At 43.5% G+C, this 26,827-nt stretch overlaps 1 protein-coding gene across 2 annotated transcripts in view; it reads right to left on the reverse strand.

Moving 5' to 3' along the window:
- The window catches only part of LOC126198459 (uncharacterized), a 263,192-nt gene that overhangs the window by 161,514 nt on the left and 74,851 nt on the right, over positions 1–26,827 (reverse strand). The window contains exon 2 of one of the 2 annotated variants that reach the window (XM_049934796.1): positions 17,381–17,617. The exons of the other annotated variant lie outside the window; for it this stretch is intronic. Within the exon in view, the coding sequence (XP_049790753.1) occupies positions 17,493–17,617 (125 nt within the window). The 3' untranslated portion in view covers positions 17,381–17,492. Of the gene's footprint in view, positions 1–17,380; positions 17,618–26,827 lie in introns of those variants that run through there. 2 annotated transcript variants of the gene reach the window in all.

The raw sequence follows: 26,827 nt of genomic DNA on the forward strand, positions 1-26,827 counted from the left end.
GAAGTGGAATGATCATATAAAATTAATTGTTGGTAATGCGGGTACCAGGTTGAGATTCATTGGGAGAGTCCTTAGAAAATGTAGTCCATCAGCAAAGGAGGTGGCTTACAAAACACTCTTTCGACCTATACTTGAGTATTGCTCATCAGTGTGGGATCCGTACCAGATCGGGTTGACGGAGGAGATAGAGAAGATCCAAAGAAGAGCGGCGTGTTTCGTCACAGGGTTATTTGGTAACCGCGATAGCGTTACGGAGATGTTTAGAAAATTCAAGTGGCAGACTCTGCAAGAGAGGCGTTCTGCATCGCTGTGTAGCTTGCTCGCCAGGTTTCTAGAGGGTGCGTTTCTGTATGAGGTATCGAATATATTGTTTCTCCCTACTTATACCTCCCGAGGAGATCACGAATGTAAAATTAGAGAGATTCGAGCGCCCATGGAGGCTTTCCGACAGTCGTTCTTCCCGCGAACCATACGCGACTGGAACAGAAAAGGGAGGTAATGACAATGGCACGTAAAGTGCCCTCCGCCACACACCGTTGGGTGGCTTGCGTAGTATAAATGTAGCTGTAGATGTAGAGACCTTAATTTGCCACAACCATTGGGGAACTTAACGAGAAAACGTTGAACCAAGGTAAAAAAAATGGAAGGGGACAAGTCACAAGAGCTTGGCTTTTTTCATAGCCCCTCAATTAAAAAAGATTTTGTTTTATAGTGATTGATTCACTTAACGTTAGGATAGTGCGTCATTCATATAAAAAATCTGACAAGCTGGAACTTACATTCCGTCTTAAATCAGACAAAGTCAGCAGGAATATGAAGCTAAGTGGAAAACTTAACAATGGAGCCAACCTCTCTTTCCCACTAACTACATCACTCAACACAGCCTCATGCTGAGGAATGTCACACACACTCATGAGCAAGTCATTAATGAAAATTGGGCTCTTGGCAGAAGGCCATGCTGGAAGTGCTATTAATTGTAGGCACAGTGGTATCTGAAACTTCACACACAGTCTTAAACAATTAAAAATCCATTTTCTGTACATACAACACCAAACACATTTTTGGTTCAAATGGTTCAAATGGCTCTGAGCACTATGGGACTTAACAGCTATGGTCATCAGTCCCCTAGAACTTAGAACTACTTAAACTTAACTAACCTAAGGACATCACACACATCCATGCCCGAGGCAGGATTCGAACCTGCGACCGTAGCAGTCGCGCGACTCCGGACTGAGCGCCCAAACACATTTTTCATCGTCGAAGAAGACAAATGTCGTTACTACAATAGTTTAAGCTTCAGAGTTGTTCTGTTGACTCACACACATACAATCTCCCTTACCAGCTGAGGTATGTACATTGAATGCAGGCGATAGACGTCCTCTCAGAAACAGGAAATTTGTAACAAATATCCAGCATTCTTCCAACTGTCAGCATAATGAAACATTATCAGTGTTTGTGTGGAATCTGTATAATGTCACATTTTGTAGCTGGTGATAAGCAATCATAAGTATATATCAAATTACATGAAACAATTCAAAACAACAACATCACAACAAAATAGCCAACATAATTAAATATGTTGGCGCAGTGGCATCAAATATACGTACCAAATTTACACTGCCAGAATGAAACACAGAAAAAAGATTTCATTTTTCATTAGCAAAGTCATTGACAGCGAGTGTTGTATGAAACCCTCCAAAGGTGGCTACCCATTGATTTACCAAAAGGTTAAAAATTAGAATTATCTTGATGAATTATTTAAGGAAACATCAAATTAAAATATTAAAAAAATAGTGTTTAGATGCTTGAAAGACATGGCAAGATATCATGTATACAGAAACTAAACAAGGAAAAATATGTAAGATCCTGATAAGCTTGCCCATACCAAGACTGTCAAACAGTACCAACATATATAACTTATTACATGCTTACACTTCATCCTTCCACTCACGTCACATGGGTCTCCTTCCTCCATGGCAGTGGTGCAGAACTGTGAGGTGGCGTTCGTGTGGTCCCACTCTTAGGAGAAGGTGCAAATAGTGGCACGGGCCATCAGCCAGATGTCCCTCAGAAGTCACAGCCGAGTTAGGTACCAGCGAGGAGCACCAGACATATTTTTTCTTTGATAGAATTGCCAGCAGTCGGATCAGGGGACTTATATTGTGGCAAGGCAGCTCATCACGGGTAGACTGCTGTATGGGAGAATGCATCCACCATCACAGGAAATCTCCATAGGTGTCTCATTCCTTCTGTGGACCACCTCATATGGGCTAATGTCAGGATTATGAGACAGCTGTCTGACAAATGAAAGAAAATGGTTACTTCAGGATTGTGCAAGGAACAGGATGGCCTGGATGGAGTGGTACCACTGATTTGATATGCAGCGACACGGATTCGAAAGCTGATTTATGGTTCGAGTCATTTAACATCGACTTCTCATGTTTCAGTCTCTCTAGGGGAGCAGAAACTGAATTGGGATACAGGTGTCCACACTCTTTAGGACGAACTATACTGTGCTAGCGGTCTCACGAATGCGTGGGAGATAAAAGCATGAAAGGAGTGTTGTGTTGACAGTGCATATCATCAGCGTGCACTGTAGATATTGATTCCAAAGGTCGATGACATTGTCGCCATACAGGTGCGTCTGCTACTAGTCGTTTCCCTTGCTACAAAGAGGATTCTCGGGGAAGCCCTCTTCTGGTTGGGCGACATGCGCTCTACCGCCACCAACTGCTGGCAGATGCACACATACAGCACTGCAACCCAGTCCAGCCTCTGGCTTTGTTCCGCCATGCGCCGGTAAGCAATTCTGTAATTCGGAATTGCCCTGATATTCACTCAGAAGAATGCGTGTCAGCATTTTGACTCAGCCCCAGGCTTTTCACTCAGACCTGGCGACTCCAGAGTTGGGTTCAGCTTACGTCGTGCAGCCTGCGTCATGTCACTTGAACTGTACTGGTGGATTCTCTGTCAGTCATCGTCTCCAATACACTCACAATACAATTTTACAAATACATTATACAGAAACAAAATAAAAGACAGTCTCTGGCCTGAAAATGTTAACAGCTATTCAATTGAATTTGTAATGTTGCCATTATCATATCTGAAAAATTCATGACTGAATGGTTTGCAGTAAACTGTACTTATTTACAAGCCTTTGGCTGTGTTAGTATTAATATTAATGTTGTGCAACATAATCCTATGGGGCCTTACTAACCTAAAATAATGATACAAAAGCCGAACTCTCTTAAGGGGTGGAAAACCTTCACTCAAAACAACAAATAGATGCAAGATCGAGGCACAGAAAAAAATACTAGTGCCATAATTAACCCTATTCCCAGTATACATTATTCTAATGACACAATGAAATCCCGCTATTGTCTACCCATCAACACGTGATTGATTGCCCATTACGCTCACTACGGCATGGCTAACTAGAGCACTAGTCTTGCTGGTGACACTGTCCTCGATGACGCCTTCAGTAGTGTCTGGAAACAATAACACACCACAAAGAAGAACGCGTTGCTGCTTCCAGTACTTGTGGCAGCCATCAAGGAAGACAACTGTGCATCCGTGAATATTTTGCAAAAACAGACATAATGTGACGCAGCTTGTGAACGTTGCTGTGTGTGGGCGGGTTATTGATCTGAAGATGGTTCTAGAGGAACCGAAACCGCTCATGTGAATAAACAGTTTTGCAATCAAGACAGATTATAAGTAACATTGTCCGTGAATATTGTCAGCAATGTCTCATTGGTGCATTTGGCCACTCGACCCAGCCACACAGCAACACTCCATTTCACGGCACCCTGGCAATCATATTGGCCGCAGCTGTGGTCATCTAGGGCTACATTACATCTGATTTATATTAAGTTTTTAATTCCAACATCAGTCTTACTCTTTGAAACCAGTGGATATAGCAGTTAGAATATCCTAGGAAGTTCTGGTGTTACGTTAAATCAGTAAGTGGCTCGAAACAGCATATCCAGACACTCCGGGATGATGCTGGCATTGAAACAGAGGATGACACTCGTAAAGCTGAAATACTAAACACCTTTTTCCAAAGCTGTTTCACAGAGAAAGACCGCACTGCAATTCCTTCTCTAAATCCTCGCACAAACGAAAAAATGGCTGACATCGAAATAAGTGTCCAAGGAATAGAAAAACAACTGGAATCACTCAACAGAGGAAAGTCCACTGGACCTGACGGGATACCAATTCGATTCTACACAGAGTACGCCAAAGAACTTGCCCCCCTTCTAACAGCCGTGTACCGCAAGTCTCTAGAGGAACGGAAGGATCGAAATGATTGGAAAAGAGCACAGGTAGTCCCAGTCCTCAAAAATGGTCGTCGAGCAGATGCGCAAAACTATAGACCTATATCTCTGACGTCGATCTGTGGTAGAATTTTAGAACATGTTTTTTGCTCGCGTATCATGTCGTTTTTGGAAACCCAGAATCTACTCTGTAGGGTTAGCACACTGGACTCGCATTCGGAAGGACGACGGTTCAATCCCGCGTCCGGCCATCCTGATTTAGGTTTTCCGTGATTTCCCTATATCACTTCAGGCAAATGCCGGGATGGTTCCTTTGAAAGGGCACGGCCGATTTCCTTCCCCATCCTTCCCTAACCCGAGCTTGTGCTCCGTCTCTAATGACCTCGTTGTCGATGGGACGTTAAACACTAATCTCCTCCTCCTCCATCTACTCTGTAGGAGTCAACATGGATTCCGGAAACAGAGATCGTGTGAGACCCAACTCGCTTTATTTGTTCATGAGACCCAGAAAATATTAGATACAGGCTCCCAGGTAGATGCCATTTTCCTTTACTTCCGGAAGGCGTTCGATACAGTTCCGCACTGTCGCCTGATAAACAAAGTAAGAGCCTACGGAATATCAGACCAGCTGTGTGGCTGGATTGAAGAGTTTTTAGCAAACAGAACACAGCATGTTGTTATCAATGGAGAGACGTCTACAGACGTGAAAGTTATCAGACCAGCTGTGTGGCTGGATTGAAGAGTTTTTAGCAAACAGAACACAGCATGTTGTTATCAATGGAGAGACGTCTACAGACGTTAAAGTAACCTCTGGCGTGCCACAGGGGAGTGTTATGGGACCATTACTTTTCACAATATATATAAATGACCTATTAGATAGTGTCGGAAGTTCCATGCGGCTTTTTGCGGATGATGCTGTAGTATACAGAGAAGTTGCAGCATTAGAAAATTGTAGAGAAATGCAGGAAGATCTGCAGCAGATAGGCACTTGGTGCAGGGAGTGGCAACTGACCCTTAACGTAGACAAATGTAATGTATTGCGAATACATAGAAAGAAGGATCCTTTATTGTATGATTATATGATAGCGGAACAAACACTGGTAGCAGTTACTTCTGTAAAATATCTGGGAGTATGCGTACGGAACTATTTGAAGTGGAATGATCATATAAAATTAATTGTTGGTAATGCGGGTACCAGGTTGAGATTCATTGGGAGAGTCCTTAGAAAATGTAGTCCATCAACAAAGGAGGTGGCTTACAAAACACTCTTTCGACCTATACTTGAGTATTGCTCATCAGTGTGGGATCCGTACCAGATCGGGTTGACGGAGGAGATAGAGAAGATCCAAAGAAGAGCGGCGTGTTTCGTCACAGGGTTATTTGGTAACCGCGATAGCGTTACGGAGATGTTTAGAAAATTCAAGTGGCAGACTCTGCAAGAGAGGCGCTCTGCATCGCGGTGTAGCTTGATATCTTCACTCCCAAGGAAACTACTAGTTACGTGTCATTCCACACAGGTATCGCCACTCTTCCGTCTGAACGAGCTGGTCCCATCCGTCCCATGGTCAGACCAAACATCTTGAGGCACCGTGGACCCTACCAATTCGTAGCAGAGGGTCGGTCTAAAGCAAATTCTCTCTTGCCTGTTCCATCAACAAATGAGCGTTGTTAGTGTGGGTTCGGCAACTATTCGGGTGTAGCACCCATCAAAAATCTGTCGACTCGCTCTTGTGCGATAAAGGTTACAGAAACCTCAAGTACTAACTGCTAACGATATTTTGCCTCTCGTCATCCAATTTACGTTATTTCATAAACTGTAAGTACCTTTTTAGGCCAAATATATCGGAAACGTCTGAGAAATGTGTGTAAATTGCACAATCTCAATTCTTAGTGCTGTCTTTGTTCATTGAAACTATCATAAAGCTGATACAGAAAATAATGTATCTGCCATCAAGAACTTAAAGCACTGGGAGACAAATGAAACTGGAAAATAATTAGAACACCCATTTATGAGTCCGCTTCCTGTTGCACTAAAAAGTGCACATTGCAAAGAGAGCTGTCATTGGTTGTAGAAATCTATTTTGCTTTCAAGTGTGATGGTACCTATACCAAATGGAATTATAATGTTTTGAACATGGCTGTGCTCAGCTACCTTAATTAATTACAATGTTACAAACTTCCAGCCAACCAGTTGCAAACGGAATTTAAAATTCTTTAACTAGTTTTCAATGCCGACTAAGGGCGCCTTCTTCGGAAGAAACTGTTAACTTACCTAATAATATCACAGGAAGGTACATTAATAGCAGGTAGGCAATTAGAACAAACACTTGATTTTTACAAATTAAATTGCATAAAAATACTCACACGTGGATTAAAAGGAAATTTGAGCAACATCACTCTAGTCAAGACGCTAAAACCACAACTAAAACAATTTTCCACCTGAATTCAGAACAGATATACTCAAAATTTTAAAACAATGTGTAAATATGCCACTAAGGGCACTACAGTGGTATCGGCCACGAGTGAGTAACAGCAACTGCGAGAGTAGGCCGTGCCAAATGACGACGTGAATATGATAGAGATCGCGCCATCTAGTAGCAGAACTTACAAAAGTAGTGACTGACAGGTTAATAAGATGTGTATAATACAAGCAAGGGAGAGGAAAACAGTATTTAAGGGCTACAGTGAAACGGAAAACCAACTTTAGCTATCAAACATCTTTTAGTAGCGGCTTTAAGCCATTGAAGAAATTTTTTACTATGCGACTGCAATTGTTCATTTAAAATGAGGCCATCAGTCAGAGAAAGGTGTTTGAAAATCTGTAACTCTTCCAAAATGTTTAGTCTAAAACCTTTTCTATCACAGTGCAAAATTCCGATGTCATGAATTTCCATAGGTTTGTGGCCTGTGATCAACAAGTGGTCGGCAAAGGTCGAGTTATGAATCTTAGAACTATTTTTCTCCAAAAGATGTTCTTTGTATCTGGTGGAGAAAGCACGACCTGTTTGGTAACATTGCCAGAGCTAAGCTTGATTAGTCAGGTGTGTCATGTGGCGGAGCGACAACCACTTAATGTCATTGGTCAGGCTTAATTCAGACTGAGCATCCATAGTTCTTAGTGGACACTTGTGTGCTTGGTTGTTAAAAATTTGGCACTGAAGTTCATTCTGGGTTGTGATTTTTTGCAAGTGAGCCAGCGCTTGGCTGATAATGTGAGTCGTCGTCGTTTCTTAAATTGAGGCCAGAAGAGAGCTTTAAGTTTGGTATCCATGGCATTGGCACGAAGATATGTAGAGCGAGTGCAGGGCAGAAAAGGGTCGATGTTACCCACTTATCCAAAGGCCAACCTGCACAATTAAAGAGAGTGTTGGGCGAATTTCCAAAAGCGTTAAAAAATGGCTGTGAGCACTATGGGACTTAACTTCTGAGGTCATCAGTCCCCTAGAACTTAGAACTACTTAAACCTAACTAATGACATCACATACATCCATGCCCGAGGCAGGATTCGAACATCGGTCGCGCGGTTCCAGACTGTAGCACCTAGAACCGCTCGGCCACTCCGGCCGGTTCCAAAAGCGTTGACTAATAGATTCCGAGTAACTAATAAAGTTGAATACAGGAAGTTGCTCACGGATAAGCACCCAGTGCATCAGATTCCCTACTGGTTGTCAACTCCTGAATTGCAACATTTGCATAAAACCATCGAACATTTACTTGCTGATTGTGTCATCTGTCCTTCGTCTCACCTTATGCTGAGCCTATATTTCTGGTTTAGAAGCCTCGCCGGCCGAAGTGGCCGTGCGGTTAAAGGCGCTGCAGTCTGGCACCGCAAGACCGCTACGGTCGCAGGTTCGAATCCTGCCTCGGGCATGGATGTTTGTGTTGTCCTTAGGTTAGTTAGGTTTAACTAGTTCTAAGTTCTTGGGGACTAATGACCTCAGCAGTTGAGTCCCATAGTGCTCAGAGCCATTTTAGAAGCCTCATGGACGGAGTTTTGACGCGTAGCTGATTACCAGGCGACAAATCAGAAAGCTGTGCTCGAGTCTATCCCATCTCCAGAATTACGCAACCGCTTTACAAGGGTTCCGGTTCTATCAGATGCTTTTAGAAGGAGAGTCTAAACCTGTAACGGCGTTCTTTACCGCCTACAAACTTTCTGAATTTAATAGGGTACTCTTTGGACTGGCCACAGGAGCGGCCGGCTTATCGCGTCTCTTGGATTCGGTACTGCCATCGTAAATACATGTGTGAAGTCAGAGCTGGTCAGGCACGTCCTGTTACTAGCTTTGCGTGCTATCTTTGCAGGAAGTGTGGCCATTTTGTCAGGAAATTTACGATACCTAAGGATAGGTGCATGAACAGCTGACATCTGAAGCAAGGGGCCGGGCCGTTCTGCATTACACAGAATGTTCTAACTTGCGAACCACCAAGTCTGTTTACAGCGCCAGTTCAGCGGAGCATCTAGACCACATCCGCCAGGTGTGCAGCCACTTGGAGGAAGCGAGTCTGAGTGTTAAATCCACCAAAGTACACTATGCGATCAAAATCATCCGGACACCTGGCTGAAAATGACTTACACGTTCGTGGCGCCCTCCATCGGTAATACTGGAATTCAATATAGTGTTGGCAAACCCTTAGCCTTGATGACAGCTTTCACTCTCGCAGGCATTCGTTCAGTCATGTGCTGGAAGGTTTCTTGGGGAATGACAGCCCACTCTTGACGGAGTGCTGCACTGAGAGGTATCGCCGCCGGTCGGTGAGGCCTGGCACGAATTCGGCCTTCCAAAATATCCCAAAGGTGTTCTATAGGATTCGGGTCAGGACTCTGAGCAGTCAGATTCGTACAGGAATGTTATTGTCGTGTAACCACTCCGCCATAGGCCGTGCATTATGAACAGGTGCTCGATCGTGTCAGGCACGCCAGGCAATCGCCATCCCCGAATTGCTCTTCAACAGTGGGAAGCAAGAAGGTACTTAAAACGTCAATGTAGGCCTGTACTGTGATAGTGCCACGCAAAACAATAAAGGGTGCAAGCCCCCGCCATGAAAAACACGACCATACCATAAAGCAGCCGACTCCAAATTTTACTGTTGGCACTACACACGCTGGCAGATGACGTTCACCGGGAATTCGCCATGTCCACACCCTGCCATCAGATATTCATCACATTGCGTTCCGTGATTCGTCACTCCACGCAAAGTTTCTCCACTGTTTAAGCGTCCAATGTTTAGGCTTCTTACACCAACCGAGGCGTCGTTTGGCGTTTACCGGCGTGATGTGTGTCTTATGAGCTGTCATAGTACTTGCATTGGATCCTGACGCAGTTTGGAATTCCTGTGTGATGGCCTGGATAGATGTCTGCCTATTACACATTACGACCCTCTTCAACTGTCGACTGTTTCTGTAAGTTAAGAGACGAGGTCGGCCTGTACGCTTTTGTGCCGTACGTGTCACTTCACGTTTCCGCTTCACTATCACATCGGAAACAGTGGACCTAGGGATCTTTAGGAGCGTGGAAATATCGAGTGCAGACATATGACACAAGTGACACCCATTCACCTGACCACGTTCGAAGTCCGTGAGTTCCGCGGAGCGCCTCATTCTGCTCTCTCACGATGTGTAACGACTACAGAGACCGCTGAAATGGAGTACCTGGCAGTAGGTGGCAGCACAATGCACGTAATACGAAAAACGTATGTTTTTGGGGTTGTCCGGATACTTTTGATCACAAAGTGTAACTTTGACCTGCGACGAAATATCAAAAAGGGGACCCGTCGACAACGGCTGGATCCGTGCCAAACATTCCAGTCCCAAAAGACAAGAATGGTGTAGTCTGTTTTATAGGAATGGTGAATTCCTTTCGGAAGTTCATGCTGAATTTCGCGCAGATAGCGGCTCCAATGAACCCATTACATGATCAATAAGTTGCCTTTGGAGCATTAAAACTGAGCACAAGCATAGCACTAGTATAAGGGGTTCCTGATTTTAACTACCCGCTTATAGTTCAAACAGACACTTTCAATGTCAGGGTGGCAGCTGTTCTGTTACTGGAGCATGGTGGAGAAGGGAGGCCTGTTGTGCTCACCTCACGGGCGTTGTCGCCAGCTGAAACAAGATACTTAGAGTACAAATTAGAAGCATCGGCCGTTATGTTACGCTAGAGAAATGTAAGTTTTATTTGGAACATCGTCGGTGTCGACTGGAAATCGAAAACCGGGCTCTGAGTTGGATGTTGGTTCAGACTCCCTAGACAGGGAAAATAACACCGTGGGCAGTAATGACCTCTAAGTTCTAGTTAAATGTTTGCCATTTTAAAGGGGGCGGAACCAAACTGGCGATGCGTTGAGCCAAGTGGATGAGGTGGGTGAGGTGCCCCAGGTTAACACCCAGCTTGTATGCAACACAGGAGTCCTGAGAGAGATACTCTCTCTGTTTTACAATCTTAAAACGGAACAGCAACAAGACCCTGAAACGGATTCTGTTCATGGTAAGTCAATAGCTAGAGTTTCTGTTCCCAGAACACTCCCTGAAAAGGATTTCTTGTGTTTCTGTGCAGGAGGTGAGCAATCTATGTGTACTCTTGAGATCAGAATTTGTGTGGAAGTCACCTGGGGTTTCACGAAGCGCGGCTTGGAGAAGTTGATTTGAACAGGTCCGGGCTGAGACATTTAGAAACCGGTCGTTGAGTGTGAACAATGCAGCGTGGATAAACCTCATAAAGGTTCTAGATGTGGTTTTCTGCAGTCAAGCCACTAGTTCCAACCAATCGATAAATTATGTATTGATTACCTGGAGCCCTTGCCCCATACAGAAAGTGGAAACCATTTTGTCTTGGTCATAGTCGACATCTTCATTAGGTTTGTCTCGTTGGTCCATAGTAATGGCACCACTGCTGCTGTTAATATTCATCATCTTGAGAAAATTTTCCTCAGTTTTTGGTCCTGAAAACCTCAGTTAGTGATAATGCACAAGCCATCACGTCTAAAGAGTTCAAGTGGTTCTGTTTTGACCACGGAATACTACTTATAATTAAGACATATTAGAGTCTATGGGCATATTTTACTGAAAAGATAAACCATAACTTGGAGTCAGACTTCACTGTTTGCCACTCAAGTCCCAGACGTAATGGAACACGTTGCTATACTGGCTCTCTGTTGCCTTCGATACCATCCATCATGAAGTCCCTAAGACCACTCCTGCCAAATTAATGTTCTCATTAAGTTCTCCATTGACCAATTCATGGTCACTCAGTGATTTGCTACTGGAATAGGTGGATCTCGAGGAGATCAAATAAAATGGGAGGCAACCATAAATAACATGAAAATAGTACATTGTCTAGAGAAATCCTGGTATGACAAAGGAAGGCAAGTCGCTTCAGTTATGGTAGTGATGAAGTTTTTCTGAAACATTTTTGGGGACAAAGCCAAGGTAGTCAAGGTATCAGCAGAAAATCGTTGCCCAAGTTTGTCAGGCCTTGTATAGTAGCTGAGAGGCTTACACTGCTGAACCGTTCCGGCTGAGCGATGCTTGAGATGGGGGATGGATGGACAGCAACCACATTTACTTAGAGAAAGGAGATTTTAGTTTCCCGCCCCCTGTTCGGTCTTTATATGGGAGGCTGAGCCAAAGCACCTTTTCTTTATCTTTGGCGCTGGCTGTGTGTTGGTTCTTCCATTTGGTTTGCCTTTGCTGCAGTGTGACTTGCTGTGCAAGGCCTTAATGGATAGGGCTAGGATCGTCATGAGATTGGTTGGTTTTCAGAGAGGTTTGACAGAGAGTTATTGGGATGACCGGGAGTGAGCAGCACACCAGTGTTTCAAAAATGGTGAGCCTACTATGGTCAGCTTGGGCAGCTAGCACTGAAGCAATGCGGTGTTGCTCTTGGCACAATGCAGAGTGGCGGCACAGTTGAGTGGCAAGAGACACAGTTGTTGTAGTGGAACTGGGATTGGCAGTGCCTGCAGTGCTGTCTATGGGACTTTTTATGCCAGGGTGCGGCCATGTTCTGCCCTGTAACATTATGCAGTATCTTCAACTTCCTAACTGCTGTTACTGACTCCACTCTTTCTTGTGGATGAGCTGTTTGCTGCTAGATGTACTGCCCTGCTCTCTGAGTTATCAAGTTGTTGTTGGACCGTTTCCTGTAGGAAACTATACTGTTGTGTGATTGCACTGTCTTACTGTTCTGATTCAGCAATCTCCGCGTTCTGACCCTTCTATGTTCTACATATACTTAAACTGGTTGGGTTTGCCTATTGATGAGGCCAGTGTTAACAGTTGTGCCTCCCAAGTGGTTTGCACTCTTTCTGCGAGGCATGTAATACTTAAAGTGTTCTGATGTGAAGACGTAGAAGACGTAGTAACTCTACAATAATTCTTAAACTGCATGTAATATATATTATAATGACTGTAAGACTTCAAAACCGTCTGCTTCACCTTACAGCAGATTTTAATACTTAGGATAGTCGGTTCCTTAATCTCTTGGTGCATCTGTGAATTGTTCTTACGTGTTTAGTTATTAAACTGCTGCCTGCTCTGATTGTGGTTACATAAGGAAGGTGGGATAGTTGTTCCATTAATTTTCACTTTCTTTTGTGGCAGTTTAAGGATGGAATAATATTCATCATGTGAACCACAACAGCTGTAAGTGTTAAGATTTATTAAGAAAATTCTTTTCTTTCAGTGGTTGGTTGATTGGAAGCTTTAATGTCTTATATTGATGGTTCATAAGGGTTAGTTGCCGTGCGGGATAGCAGTGTGGTCTTAGGCGCCTTGCCACGGTTCGCGCGGCTATCCCTGTCGGAGGATGGATTCCTCCCACGGTCATGGATGTGTGTGTTGTCCTTAGAGTAAGTTAGTTTAAGTAGTGTGTAAGTGTAGGGACCGATGACCTTAGCAGCTTGGTCCCATAGGAACCTACCACAAATTTTCTAAGGTTGGTGGCTTTACAAGTACCATCACACTCTCCTGCGAACTTTGCAGAACTAGCACTCCTGAAAGAAAGGATATTGCGCAGACATGGCTTAGCCACATCCTGGGGGATGTTTCCAGAATGAGGTACTGGCAGAAGCAAAAGCTGTGAGGACGGGGCGTGAGTCATGATTGGGTAGCTCAGTTGGTAGAGCACTTGACCGCGAAAGCCAAAGGTCGCGAGTTCGAGTCTTGGTCCAGCAACCAGTTTTAATCTGCCAGGATGTTTCATATCAGCGCACACTGCGCTGCAGAGCGAAAATCTCATTCTGGAAACATCCCCCAGGCTGTGGCTAAGCCATGTCTCCGCAATATCCTTTCTTTCAGGAGTGATAGTTCTGCAAGGTTCGCAGGAGAGCTTCTGTAGTTTGGAAAGTAGGAGACGAGGTAGTGGCAGAAGTAAAAGCTGTGAGGGGGCATGAGTCGTCCTTGGGTAGCTCAGTTGGTAGAGCACTTGCCCGCGAAAGGCAAAGGTCCCGAGTTCGAGTCTCGGTCCAGTACACAGTTTTAATCTGCCAGGAAGTTTCAAGTCAGTGACAGCTTACACTGTACGTGCTTGAACACCAGCTAAGCTGGTCATAGGTTGTATTCCAAGAAAGAACAGCACAGAAGCAGAAGTGATGACACTTTCTGCAGGACTTGACCATCATTTAGCAGGACAATGTTCAAGCATGTACAGTGCAAGTTGTTACTGATTTGTTTGACTGATGGAGCTGCTAAGGGCTATACCGCCTACTGCACTCCCCTGACTTAAGCCCTTGCGAGTTCAACTCGATCTCTGTACTGAAGGAAACACTTCACGGCATTCGCTTCAGAACTGCTACAGATTCGTCGGGCAATAGACCGCGCCGCTAAAACTGTCAAGAAAACTGGTACTTCTAAGAGTATCCTACGACTTCTACATCGCTGGTAACGGGCTATACACAATGCTGGTGACTACTTTGAAGGTCAGGAACACTTTGAAACACATATCTATTTTGAACGAGCTGTAAATACTCAGTTGCCACTATTAAAGTTCCAAACATCGTAAAACTCCCTCTGCCGAAAATCGCAGAGCACCCCTCCTCCGCGTACACTGTACGCTGTGTTTACTAACAGTGCAGCCAGATGTCACTCTCTAAGAAGCTATACTAGAACAGTGTTACGACTGGTCTATTGTCAAAAAAAATCTTAATTTTCTCGCTGTGACTTAACAGCAGCTAATGCAGGGTTCCGGGCTGTGCTCAGTTGAAATCCCGCATCCCTGTTGACAAGATTATCAGCTTATCGGGTATGTATTGCTTCCATCATGACACATTAACAGAAATATGAGTCCGAAGATAAAACTTCCTTTTCATAAACCATGCAACGCTCACTCTGCCTGGATCTCCGCCCCTCCTTCCTTTTACAAATCCCTTCAAATCCCAGAACGCCACGCTCTCCGCCTCGCCTATCGCATCCGTCTCCCTCCCCCACGCGGATCCTGTACGACCTTATTCCGTTCCCGCACCTCCTCCTTTTCCTCAAACGGATATGAATCCTCTACACCTCCCGTAAACTTCATCCCCCTCACCCGCTTGTCTCTCCCATCCTCTCCCACCCCTGTCCCCTGTATTCCCACATCCCACCTACTCTCCATCTCTCCACTCTCCATACCCTCTCCCAAGGTGGCTTCCACCAACTCCCCCTCCCTGATGATGACCTCATCCCCTCCATCTACCCCTCTTATCAACTTTGATCCTCCCTCTCCCCTCCCTGTGGTTCCTTAGTGCACCCTCTCTCCCTTCTCTCCCTCCTACCTTCCTCCCTCCCTCCTCCTCCCGGGCTTCCGCTACCCTGTACCTTCTTTCCTCCCCCTCCCATCTCTGCTGCCACTGGCATCTGCACTCTCCCCTCTCCCTCCTCCCCCACCTTTTTCCCCTTTTTGGCAGGTCCCCAGACTCGCACACGTCACGTGAACATTCGCGCGCCAGAGATCATAGCCATCGGTTCTGTGTGTGTGCCGTCGTGATTGTGCATCAGTGTTTTCACCGAACAACGCTCCATCGTTCACGTGTGTTCTCTCAGTCATCAGTGTTCGTGTACAGTGCTGACCGTTTTCTATCTTTTACTCCACCTGTGAACGGCTCCGTGTTTTTTTAATTACTGTGTCTACTGTTTTTTGTCTAGTGTTATATTATTCTATGTCTTCATTGTTTCTCTTTGTACTGCCTGTGGCTGAAAAGCGGCGTAATGTTGCCACTGCCAGCCCACCTTTTGTATAATGTGTAAAATCACAATAAAAAAAAAATCATGTGATGTCCTGTGTTCAGATAGTGTTCCACAACTGCCTACTTTTCCGGTTGACGTAGGGCTGTATGACGCTGATTTATCGTTGCGTTCTTGTAGTGTGCAACATGACTGGGCTGTATATGCTGCCCTACATTGACAAGGAATCTTGAAGATACGGAGACACCCACCACTTTGGCCTTTTTGCTGTATTTTATTATTATGTCGTCAAGATGTGAATAGTCCTCAGAAAATATGAGATTGTGTTTTTCGACCATTTGCAAAATTGAGGAACATGTTGGGTTCGGTTAAGGATGACCTTCGCCTGAAGAAACGCGCTGTGTACTAGATTACTTGTCAATGTGGGCGTCATACACAGGCCAGACATGTCGCACAGTACGAGAACGCTGTGATGAACAGAAGAGTCATACACGCCTACGTCAAATCATGTCGAGAAAATTAAGATTTTTTCGACAACAGACCCGTCGTAACACTGGTCTAGTGTACTGTTTTAGAGAGAGACGTCTGGCCACACTGTCAGTAAATGTAGCGTACAGCTCACGCGCAGGAGGGCGCTCTGCGATTCTCAGCAGAGGGAGTTTTAGTATGGGACTATATACTTGCAAAGCATTGCGCATGCGTGATTACCCCACCTGCGCATTCTTCGCGCGCGTGTTCCATATTCAGGGCGTTGACCTGCGGATACCGTCAGTCGTACCTAGCCACCAGCAAGGTTGAGCGACCTAAAGATACGGAGAGTTGGTCCGAGGAAATATTGTGGAATTTGCACAATGTCATACGGTGGAAAATCCGTGAAGACTATTTACAGCATATCCACCGGCAAAGCCTGAAGAGTCACAATGCATTTGCGTGTTGTAAGAAAACACATTCTCTTGAAACTACAGTTTTTAAGTCATACTGTTTTACGTTGTAAGATATAAAAAGTTTTTATTCTACTGGTTACTTTCTGGTGGAGGTTTACCAAACTAAAAACTCACTTCAAAGATTTTCACTGCAGTAATTTTGATTACTGATTGATTGATTGAATCCTTGATGCTCATTCTGCTTATGCACAATGAAACTATTATAATTAGACTTAAATCCTAATTTTCATTTTGAAACAATACTGTAATTGTGACGCCTCTCAGTTTGCATTAAAAGGGCTTATCATTCTCTTGAATTGAGGCACGTGCACACACGCACACACACACACACACACTATATATATATATATATATATGTGTGTGTGTGTGTGTGTGTGTGTGTGTGTGTGTGTGTGTGTGTGTATGCCATCTGTTTGGATCTGCATGCCTATGCTTTTACCTGTGCACAGTGCATTTATGTTTTGGTAAACAAAGAATATAGCTATATTGTACACTAAACTAGGTTTGGTCCTTCCACTCCAGCATCACTGTGCCCTCCTATTACCTATCACATCTATTACTTCATTACCTCTCAATAATGATTTTTGATGATAACTATTATAGTCCAAAAATAAAAATTTCCTTTCATCCTTGCATGGTACATTAAAGAGCTCGTATATATAGTTTTGCAAATTTTATGGTAACTAGAAAACCATTAGATGTGAAATTGTTATAAATTCCACTTTTCATTGCTTGCCCATAACAACAGATTCAGTATCTTTTGCTGCTTGTACCCCCGTACTGTATACTGTATATAAGCATTTCATAAAACATAAACACAAAGTGCCATTTACATCAGAGAAGATCTTATGGAAAAAACGGAATAATGACGGTATTACATTGCAGCAACTGAAGCAGTTTTGAAAATTCTGGAGCTTTCACAGTATTTTCATCTTCTCAGTTGTCACCTGTGGGTGTGCTAGAGTTTACATTTATAAGGCATTGAGTAATAAACACATATGTTTGCTGCAAAGTGCAGTAGTGCTTTATTTCTGCCGTGTCAGTGTAGAGTACAGGACAGTGAGCAGCTCCAGACTGCACCTCCATGGTGTGGCGCCCCCTCAGCAGCGGCGGCTACACGCTGTGGGCGGCTTTGCGGGCGGCGCCTGACCTGGCGTGGGGTCTGTTTGCAGCTCTGCCTGCAGCGTGTCGGCTGCCTGCCCGAGCGTGTTTCGCGTGTCCGGCTCGGGCGTGAGCACCTGCTCAACAACAGACTTGATGATCAAGTGTCTCACCAGCAAATTCCAGTAGTCATTACAGCAACACCTGCCTACAGCTGCTGCAAACACTAAGCTTGCATTTTATGTGCATTTTTATACTCGTATTTAAGAAGTGATTGACACATAAATGTTTACTTTTTTTCATTAGTGAAACTCTGGCTATTATATTTGTAATCATGTAACTCACACGGTAGCTGAGCTCTGTGGAAAACAAAACTGTAGGCATGGAACACAAAACAGTCTACCAATGCAAAGAGGAATATACGTGAATACAGTGTGTAACACACCAACACTATGTCTAACACACAAGAAAGTTTCGCAGTATTAACGTTGTAATTTTGAGAACTGGAGTAAATTTTTATGTAACGCATTTTGACACTATTTTCTAACTATTTTCTTATGAATTAATATGATTATGCAATTTAAATGCAATATCTAGAAAGGAATTATGTGCTAACACGTAGCAAATACTCTATTCCAGTCAGGGCCGTTTCCTACAGTGAGCTGTCAAAGACTGTATTTGAGTTAGGGATCATTGCCGCTGGGCACAGATGCTCACAGTGCAGTAGTCTGACAGATGTGCTCAGGCATAGTGGCTGCCAGCAGCATGTAGCGCTGCACATTGTTAGGTACCAAACTGGAAGAAATACGTGTTATGGCCAGGCATTATTATGGTGTTAACTGGGAACAGTGCAAAAAGCATGAACTGGAATTAATATGAAAGAAGAGCGCTGTGGGCCATAAACTGTGTATTGCAAAGGGACAAGACAAGCCTGTTGCCATGCATTGTGGGCGTTTATTATTTTATGCAGCACCAGCAACCACTCACTAAATTAAGGCCAGAACAACTTTAATATTTAGAAGTACGTCAAGGCTAGTCAATGTAGTAGTTTCATTTTGTGAATAATTACCAACTTAAAGTTAACACTGTGGTACAAGCGCTAAAACCTGAACAGTTATCAACTAGGGTCCTGAAACTTCCTGGCAGATTAAAACTGTGTGCCCGACCGAGACTCGAACTCGGGACCTTTGCCTTTCACGGGCAAGTGCTCTACCATCTGAGCTACCGAAGCACGACTCACGCCCGGCCTCACAGCTACTGGCAGAAGTAAAGCTGCCTGAAAAACGTGCTGGGTAAATTTATGAAAGCAGCTGTCTGCTTGTATATGACTTACACATTGTTACTTCGTGTACGTGGTTGGCACAATGACATGATGTTCACTTCCCTGTGAGGTCAGCCTACTGCATTCGCACCTTGGTCATCTAATTCAGGTGGCATGTTGCAATATTAAATCGGTGAAATGCCTATGCTAAATTTCATTTCTGTTGTTCTTCTCTATTGGTGTTGCGTTGTATATATTACATAGCAGCCTGCCTTAGTTTCAACTCTCGTGCTTGTAGCATCCAGGAAACCCTTTAAAACTTTCTACATCCACCTCTAATTTCATTTAGTGGCGTAACACTGCACCTTCCTTTAGAATAATCCGGCTGGAATATTGCTCCGGATGTTCTTGGAACAATCTCGTCAAACGCTGCGAATTTTGTTGGTCTTCCTGATCCTATGAATCTCAGCCTCTGTGTATATGATTTAACCTCTCAAAGCTATAACATTATGTTACCAGATTCAATCCATTGAACGTGTCCCCTTAATATCAATAATACATTTCATTATCCTCCAGACATTCCTGGTTGGGTTAATAACAGGAACAATAATGGAAATTTATTGACTATCATGCATTTTATTCTTAACATTTCTTGGTGGTATATTAGTTCTATTTATTTATATTGTATATATTGTCTCGGATTCATCTCGTACATGGTTGTACAACATTCCATGAATTTATAATATCATCTACTAATTTAAAACATAATTTATTATCTTAACTCACTGAAACAGCTCTAATAACACACAATTCTTTGAAATTATTGTAGGACCTTTATCAGATATTTACTGAAATTACAGAGCCCTTGAACGTATTACTGACGAAAGAAAAACTATTGAGTGATCTGCCGTTTGTCAGACTGCGTTTCACGTCTTGAAACAGGCACTGACGTCAGATACAATGTTATTATTCACCAACTTCGAATACGATTTGATTTTATCCTGTAGTGTGAGCAGTTTTGCATTCAGATGGACAGACAGTAAGGAACACCCAGTGCGATACGTGTCCAGACATTTGATTAAAGCAGAGTGGAATTATTCCACAATGTAGATGGACATGTTAGCACTTATCTATGGTATTTGTAACATACATTGTTTTCTCTATAGACAAATGTTCAGAGTAGTGATGGATGGTGCCGCAGTAAAAGCATTCGTTGGAACTGACAGATCAGTTCAGTTGGTGGACCCAGTGGGCATTAAAGTAGAGTGAATTCGATTGCAAGATAGTGCACAAACCAGCCAACCAAGGAAGAAGCATATTAACAACAGTAGATTAAGACAGAGTTTTTAGCACTGGGTAATAGCGTTGCTGAATGGCAGAGAGCATAGACAGTGACGCTGTAGGTAAGGTATTTTGGTCACAGCCACAAATCGTGATATTTGTTCCAAGAACATCAAAAGCAAAATTCCACGCGAACTTTCTAAAGGAAAGTGGACTGTTACGCCACAGGATAATATTGCAGGCTGATGAAGCAATTGTTAAAGTGTTTCCTGGTCGGTATCAGAGCTGAAATCAATTCAGACTACTATACAATACGTACAGGATGACAATTATTGAACTACATGAAATAGAATCGTCACATCTTCTGAACAGCTTGCGTTAGGACATTCAAACTGCACAGTTGGCCCAGTGGCATGATGGGAATTCGTATGCGAATATGATTTGGTTTAGCGACGAAGCCCACCTTCATTTAGATGGGTTCGTCAATAAGCGAAATTGGAGCATTTTGGGGACTGTGAATCCCCATTTTGTGATCTATAAGTCTCTTAACCTTCAACGGGCCTGACTGTGTGGTGTGTAATGTCCGGTCACGGAATAATCAATACGATATTCGTTGATAGCAGAGCGAATACCGGACGGTAAGAGAAGGTTTTGCAATAATCCCTAAATGTAAAACGTAAAAAAAGAACAAAGTACAATAATTACATAAAAATAATTATGTATAAAATATCTCTTTACAGCCATATGAAATATATAATATACAATATATAAGTAGTTCCATGGTTGGAGAGAGATATTTTGTACATTACTATTTTTGTGTTATTATTGTGCTTTGGTTTTTCACTTTTTGACGATTATGGGAACCCGTTTTACACTGACTGGTTGATGTGAGGTAGAGGGAGAATAGGTAGGTATTTAAGCGTATGCCCGCCACTTGCTGGCACCAGTTGACATCACAGTAGCTGAGAAGAGTGCTCCACCTACCATCTTCGAAGGTTGCCGTGGGTACAACAAGTCTTATTGTATTTTATCCTTATAAGCATTTTGTCATATTTTATTGTCAATCTAGTAAGACAGGTCCGATGATGGTCATGTGATATGACCGAACCCGGTCACCTATGTTCTTGCAGCATACGTGGTGCGATCAAGACTGAATTTTAAAAAGAAAATTTTTTTTTAAATTTTTGATCGCTGTTCCAAAAATGTTTATTATAATTGTTCTAAATCCGAATGTCCGTAGCGACGTATATATTACAAAACGCGGATTAACACCGTAAAGAATATGTGCCGTTAACACTGATACTAAGTGCCATTGGTTCGCCCATCTACTCGTTAGCCAAGTTTTTGACTACGCTGTTAAAACAACATGTGGGCCGTTCGGACTCATATAAAGAATTCGACACATTTCATCAGCAGATTGAATGGCATAGTGGTCCAGCCGGAGGACATATTGGTCAGCTTCGATGTGGTATCGCTGTTTACCATGGTTCCACTTAATGATGTATTGGAACAGCGGGATCGAATTTTTCCTGCCGACATTTCACAACAGTTTAAGTGTTGTTTGACGACCACATATTTCAAGTGGAATGAACAGTTTTATGAGCAAACGGATGGCGTGGCTATGGGAAGCCCCTAAGTCCCGTAATTGCAAACTTATTTATGGAGAAATTCGAAGGACAGGCCTTAGGTACTGCCAGCAAAAAACCAAATGTATGGTTCCGATACGTGGATGACACGTTTGTGCTGTGGAGACATCGTAGGGAGGAACTAAGCCAGTTCCACGAACATCTGAACAGTATAAACACGAGAATTCAGTTTACAATGGAGGAGGAGGTAGATGGGAAATTTCATTTCCTCGATGTGCTTGTTTTTAGAAACGAAAATGGTAGTTTGGGCCACTCAGTATACCGCAAACCCACGCACACGGACCGTTATTTGCACCGGGATTCGAACCACCACCCACAACAGAAGCGGGGTGTTATCAAGACGTTAGCGGACAGAGCTAGAAATATTTGTGAACCTGAGTTGCTCGACGCTGAGATGGAACATCACAATGCACTAATGAAGAACGGATATTCGTCCGCCGAAATAAAACGTGCGTCGATGCAGCCACGCAGAAATCATACTGACGTACAGGCTACTGCAAAATCTAAGGTTTTCCTGCCGTTTGTTAAAAATGTAACGGAAAGAATAGGGAGGATCTTGACGAAGCGGAATATTACCGTAATTTACAAGCCCACCAGGAAGATACAGGAATACCTTAAGCCTGCCAAGGACGCTCGCAAACCATTGGAAAAAGCTGGAGCGTATAGGATCCCATGCAGCTGTGGTGATATTTATATGGGTACCACTAAAAGAACGGTTTCTAAACGTTTGGAAGAGCACAAGGGAAATTGTAGAAGAGGAGAAACGGAACGATCAGCTGTTGCGGAACATGCTTTCCAGCCAGGGAACCACAATATTCGTTTCGAGGAGACGCAAGTACTAGCGGCCACAAGCGGATATTACGAAAGGCTCTACAGGGAGGCAATCGAAATCGCTAAACACCCAAATAATTTCAACCGAAAGGAGAAGGGCGTGAAATTAAACGGTATATCGATGCCGGTGTTAAAGAAGATGTGTACCACCCGTCCACTACTGGGTGATGGCAACGGCGATCGACGGCGACGGACAGCGGCCAATTGCACTGACGTTTTCAAAACACGTGACGTCACGCCGCGGCGTGGGAGCGCGCGGACACGGAATTTAGCGGCAGTCAGTAGCTACGGACCCGCTTGAAGATGTCTCCCGCAGTCGGAGACGAAACGTTGGGAATCGACACAAAATTCATCAACCGACCACGGCATAACAGCCCGGATAATTATAATGGACATGATATTTCCGGCCGTGAAAGTCTACATTTTAGTATCATAGAGATCGCCCTATTAACGTACTAGCCATGCAGCTTCCCTCCAGTGGCAGAATGGACAACACCGACCAGACCGCTACTAGTGAAGAGTGATGTGGGTCGTTGAGCTCGTGCCTTCCTTGCAACATCAGCCGAAACAACGTGGCGCCGTCAGCACATTCCAGCGTGGGTAAGATCTAGCTGCTCCCACTACTTGTAGCAGCCATGAAGGAAGACAGCTGCACAATTGTGAATATTCTCATGAAGGTCTCAATAGTGCAGTTGGCCATCCGACAGACCCATACAGCGGCACTCAATTCCACGCCATCCTGGCAAACATATTGGCTGCAGTTCTTGCCATCTATATGTGCAATACATCTGATTTACATGAAGATTTTAATCGCAGTGGCAACATTAATCGTTAAAACCAGTGGACACTAACAATGTTGTGCAATACCAAATACATGTCGCAATTCTACCGCTGAATGAACCAGTGGGCGAAATCCGTCCCACGACGACCAGGCAACATTGTGGAGCACTGTGGGCCCTAGCGCTTCGTAATAGACGTTGTAAAGCAGGATCCCTCTTGTTGTCCCATCAAAAAATAAGTCATAAATGTTGTTAGTGGTGGTTCGGCAGGTATTCTGGTGTTTTTTTTTTCTCTCTTTTTGGTCATCAGTCTTCTGACTGGTTTGATGTGGCCCGCCATGAATTCCTCTCCTGTGCTATCCACTTCATCTCAGAGTAGCACTTGCAACCTACGTCCTCAGTTATTTGCTGGATGTATTCTAATCTTTGTCTTCCTCTACAGTTTTTGCCCTCTACAGCTCCCGCTAGTACCATGGAAGTCATTCTCTCATGTCTTAACAGATGCCCTATCTTCCTGTCCCTTGTCAGTGTTTTCCATATATTCCTTCCCTCTCCGATTCTGCGCAGAACCTCCTCATTCCTTACCTCATCGGTTCACCTAATTTTCAATGTTCGTCTGTATCACCACATCTCAAATGCTTCGATTCTCTTCTGTTCCGGTTTTCCCTCAGTCCACTACCATACAATTCTGTACTCCAGACAGATTCTCAGAAATTTCTTTCTCAAATTAAGACCGATATTTGATGTTAGTAGACTCCTCTTGGCAAGGAATGCCCTTTTTGCCATTGCTATTCTGCTTTTGATGTCTTCCTTGCTCTGTCCGTCATTGGTTATTTTAATGCCTATGTAGCAGAAATCCTTAACTTCATCTACTTCGTGACGATCAATCCTGATGTTACGTTTCTCGCTGTTCTCATTCCTATTACTTCTCATTACCTTCGTCTTTCTTCGATTTACTCCCAACCAATACTCTCTACTCATTAGACTGTTCATTCCGTTCAGCAGATCATGTAAAATTTTAATTCCACTCCTGAACCTTTCTTTTATTTCCATCATTGTTTCCTCGATGTACAGATTGAACAGTAGCGGCGAAAGGCTACATCCTTGTCTTACATCCTTTTCCATACGAGCACTTCAATCTTGGTCGCGCACTCTTATTATTCCCTCTTGGCTGTTGTACATATTGTATATGACCCGTATCTCCTTATAGCTTACCCCTACTTTTCTCAGAATTTCGAACATCTTTTTCCAGGTTGACACATCCTATGAACGTGTCTTGATTTTTCTTTAGTCTTGCTTTCATTATTAACCGCAACGTCAGAATTGCCTTTCTCGTGCCTTCACCTTTCCTAACGGCAAACTAGCGCATCCTCAATTTTCTTTTCCATTCTTCTGTATATTATTCTTGTCAGCAACTTGGATGCGTGAGCTGCTAAGCTGATTATGATGAATTCTCCTCCTTGTCAGCTCTTGCCCTCTTCGGAACTGTGTGGATGATATTTTACCGAAAGTCAGACGGTATGTCGCCAGAATCATACATTCTACACACCAACGTGAATAGTCGTTTTTTTTTTGCCACTTCCCGCACTGATTTGAGAAATTCTGATGGAATGTTATCTATCCCTACTGCTTTATTTGATCTTCTGTACTCCAAAGCTCTGTTCAATTCTGATTCTACTACTGGATCCCCTATGTCTTCTAAATCGACTCCTGTTTCTTCTTCTGCCACATCAGTCAAATCATCCCCCTCATAGAGGCTTTCAATGTATCCTTTCCACCGCTCTCTCCTCTACTTTTAACAGTGGAATTATCGTTGAACTCTTAATGTTATCACGCTTACTTTTAATGGCATCGAAGGTTGTTTTGACTTTCCTGTATGCTGAGTCTGTCCTTCCTACAATCATTTCTTTTTCGATATCTACAAATTTTGCTGCAGCCATTTCGTCTTAGCTTCCCTGCATTTCCTATTTATTTCATTCCTTAGGGACATGTATTTCTCTATTCCTGTTTCCCGGAACCTTTTTGTACTTCCTCATTTCATCGATCAAATGAAGTATTTCTTCTGTTATCCATTGTTTCGTCGTAGTTACCTTCTTTGTATCTATGTTTCCCTTTCCAACTTCTGTGATGGTACTTTTTAGAGATGTCCATTCCTCTTCAACTGTACTGCCTACTGAGTTATTCCTTATTGCTGTATCCATAGCCTTAGAGAACTTCAGCCGTATTTCATCATTCCTTAGTACTTCCGTATCACACTTCTTTCAGTATTGATTCATCCTGACTAACGTCTTGAACTTCAGCCTACTCTTCATCACTACTTCTTGTGATCTGAGCCTGTATCTACTCCTGGGTAAGCCTTACAATCCAGTAACTGATTTCGTAATCTCTGTCTGACCATGATGTAATCTACCTGGTGTAACACCCACCAAAAATTTGTCGACTCTTTCTTGTACGCTGCTGACGATAATCTGCCTCCCGTCATCCAAATCAGGCTATTCCATGCGATGTAAGTACCATTCCAGTCTAAATATGTCAGAAAAGTACGAGTAATGTGTAAACTGCAGCATCCCAATTCTTAGTTCTGTCTTCGTTCAGTGAAATTATTACAAAACTTGTAACACACCCGGGAGTACGAATGGGTGGGGTACCTTAAACTGGTTGTCGTTTCGTGACCGTGCGCCCTGTCCACACCACATACCTGATAATACCGCCGCGGTCGTAGTGTTCTGCTCCACACTGCAGCTGGCTTGCCTGAAATTATCTATCGAAATACGCAATCGGGCTTAGGGGAGCCACTCAACGTTAAAACACAGCACTCTTCTACGTCTGGTATGAACAGCTATATTCGGAGACGATAAAAGAAAATAGCAGGTTGCACTCTTTACTTTCTAATTCATAAGTTTTGATGCCACGTCTGGTATTATCATCTGTCCACAATATCACGTGGACGAGCGTATGCGTAACCGAACACGACGCGGATGATTGTTGATGATGCGAAAGCCGAATAATCGAACGAAAGTTCTTACGCTCTCCACGCATACACAGATTTCATTTGGTACCAGACCTCCTTGACACTAGTAATGACATAAAACTGTTCTTAAAGTTAATTTTTCAGTTCTCAGTTCTCACTTGTACGAGCGTGCGCGTGACCATCGCGGCGCGGCTGATTGTTGATAATGCGGAAACGCGATGACCGAACGTACGTCCTCACGCTCGCCACAAGACACTGCCACTTGACTGCACTCTTCTATGGTAACTAATTTTTACTGATTCACATCATTCTGGGAGACTGAACACGGCGCGGATGATTGATGGAGTGCGCCACGCAACGAGAGGATACACAAATATATTATTGGCGGCGCTGCTCATTTTTAATTACATCTTGACTCACTTTCCTCTGAATCACTTCCATATTTCATCACTTTACTGTAATAGGAACTGGGAGGATAAGAATACAGCAATAATAGTATGAACAGATGCATGAGTGCATTTATTCTTCCTGCAGACACAACGTGACTGTAACGGACAGAATCCCTAACATGTAGTGCC

The sequence above is a fragment of the Schistocerca nitens genome, chromosome 8 (assembly GCF_023898315.1).
Source record: "Schistocerca nitens isolate TAMUIC-IGC-003100 chromosome 8, iqSchNite1.1, whole genome shotgun sequence".
NCBI lineage: Eukaryota > Metazoa > Arthropoda > Insecta > Orthoptera > Acrididae > Schistocerca > Schistocerca nitens.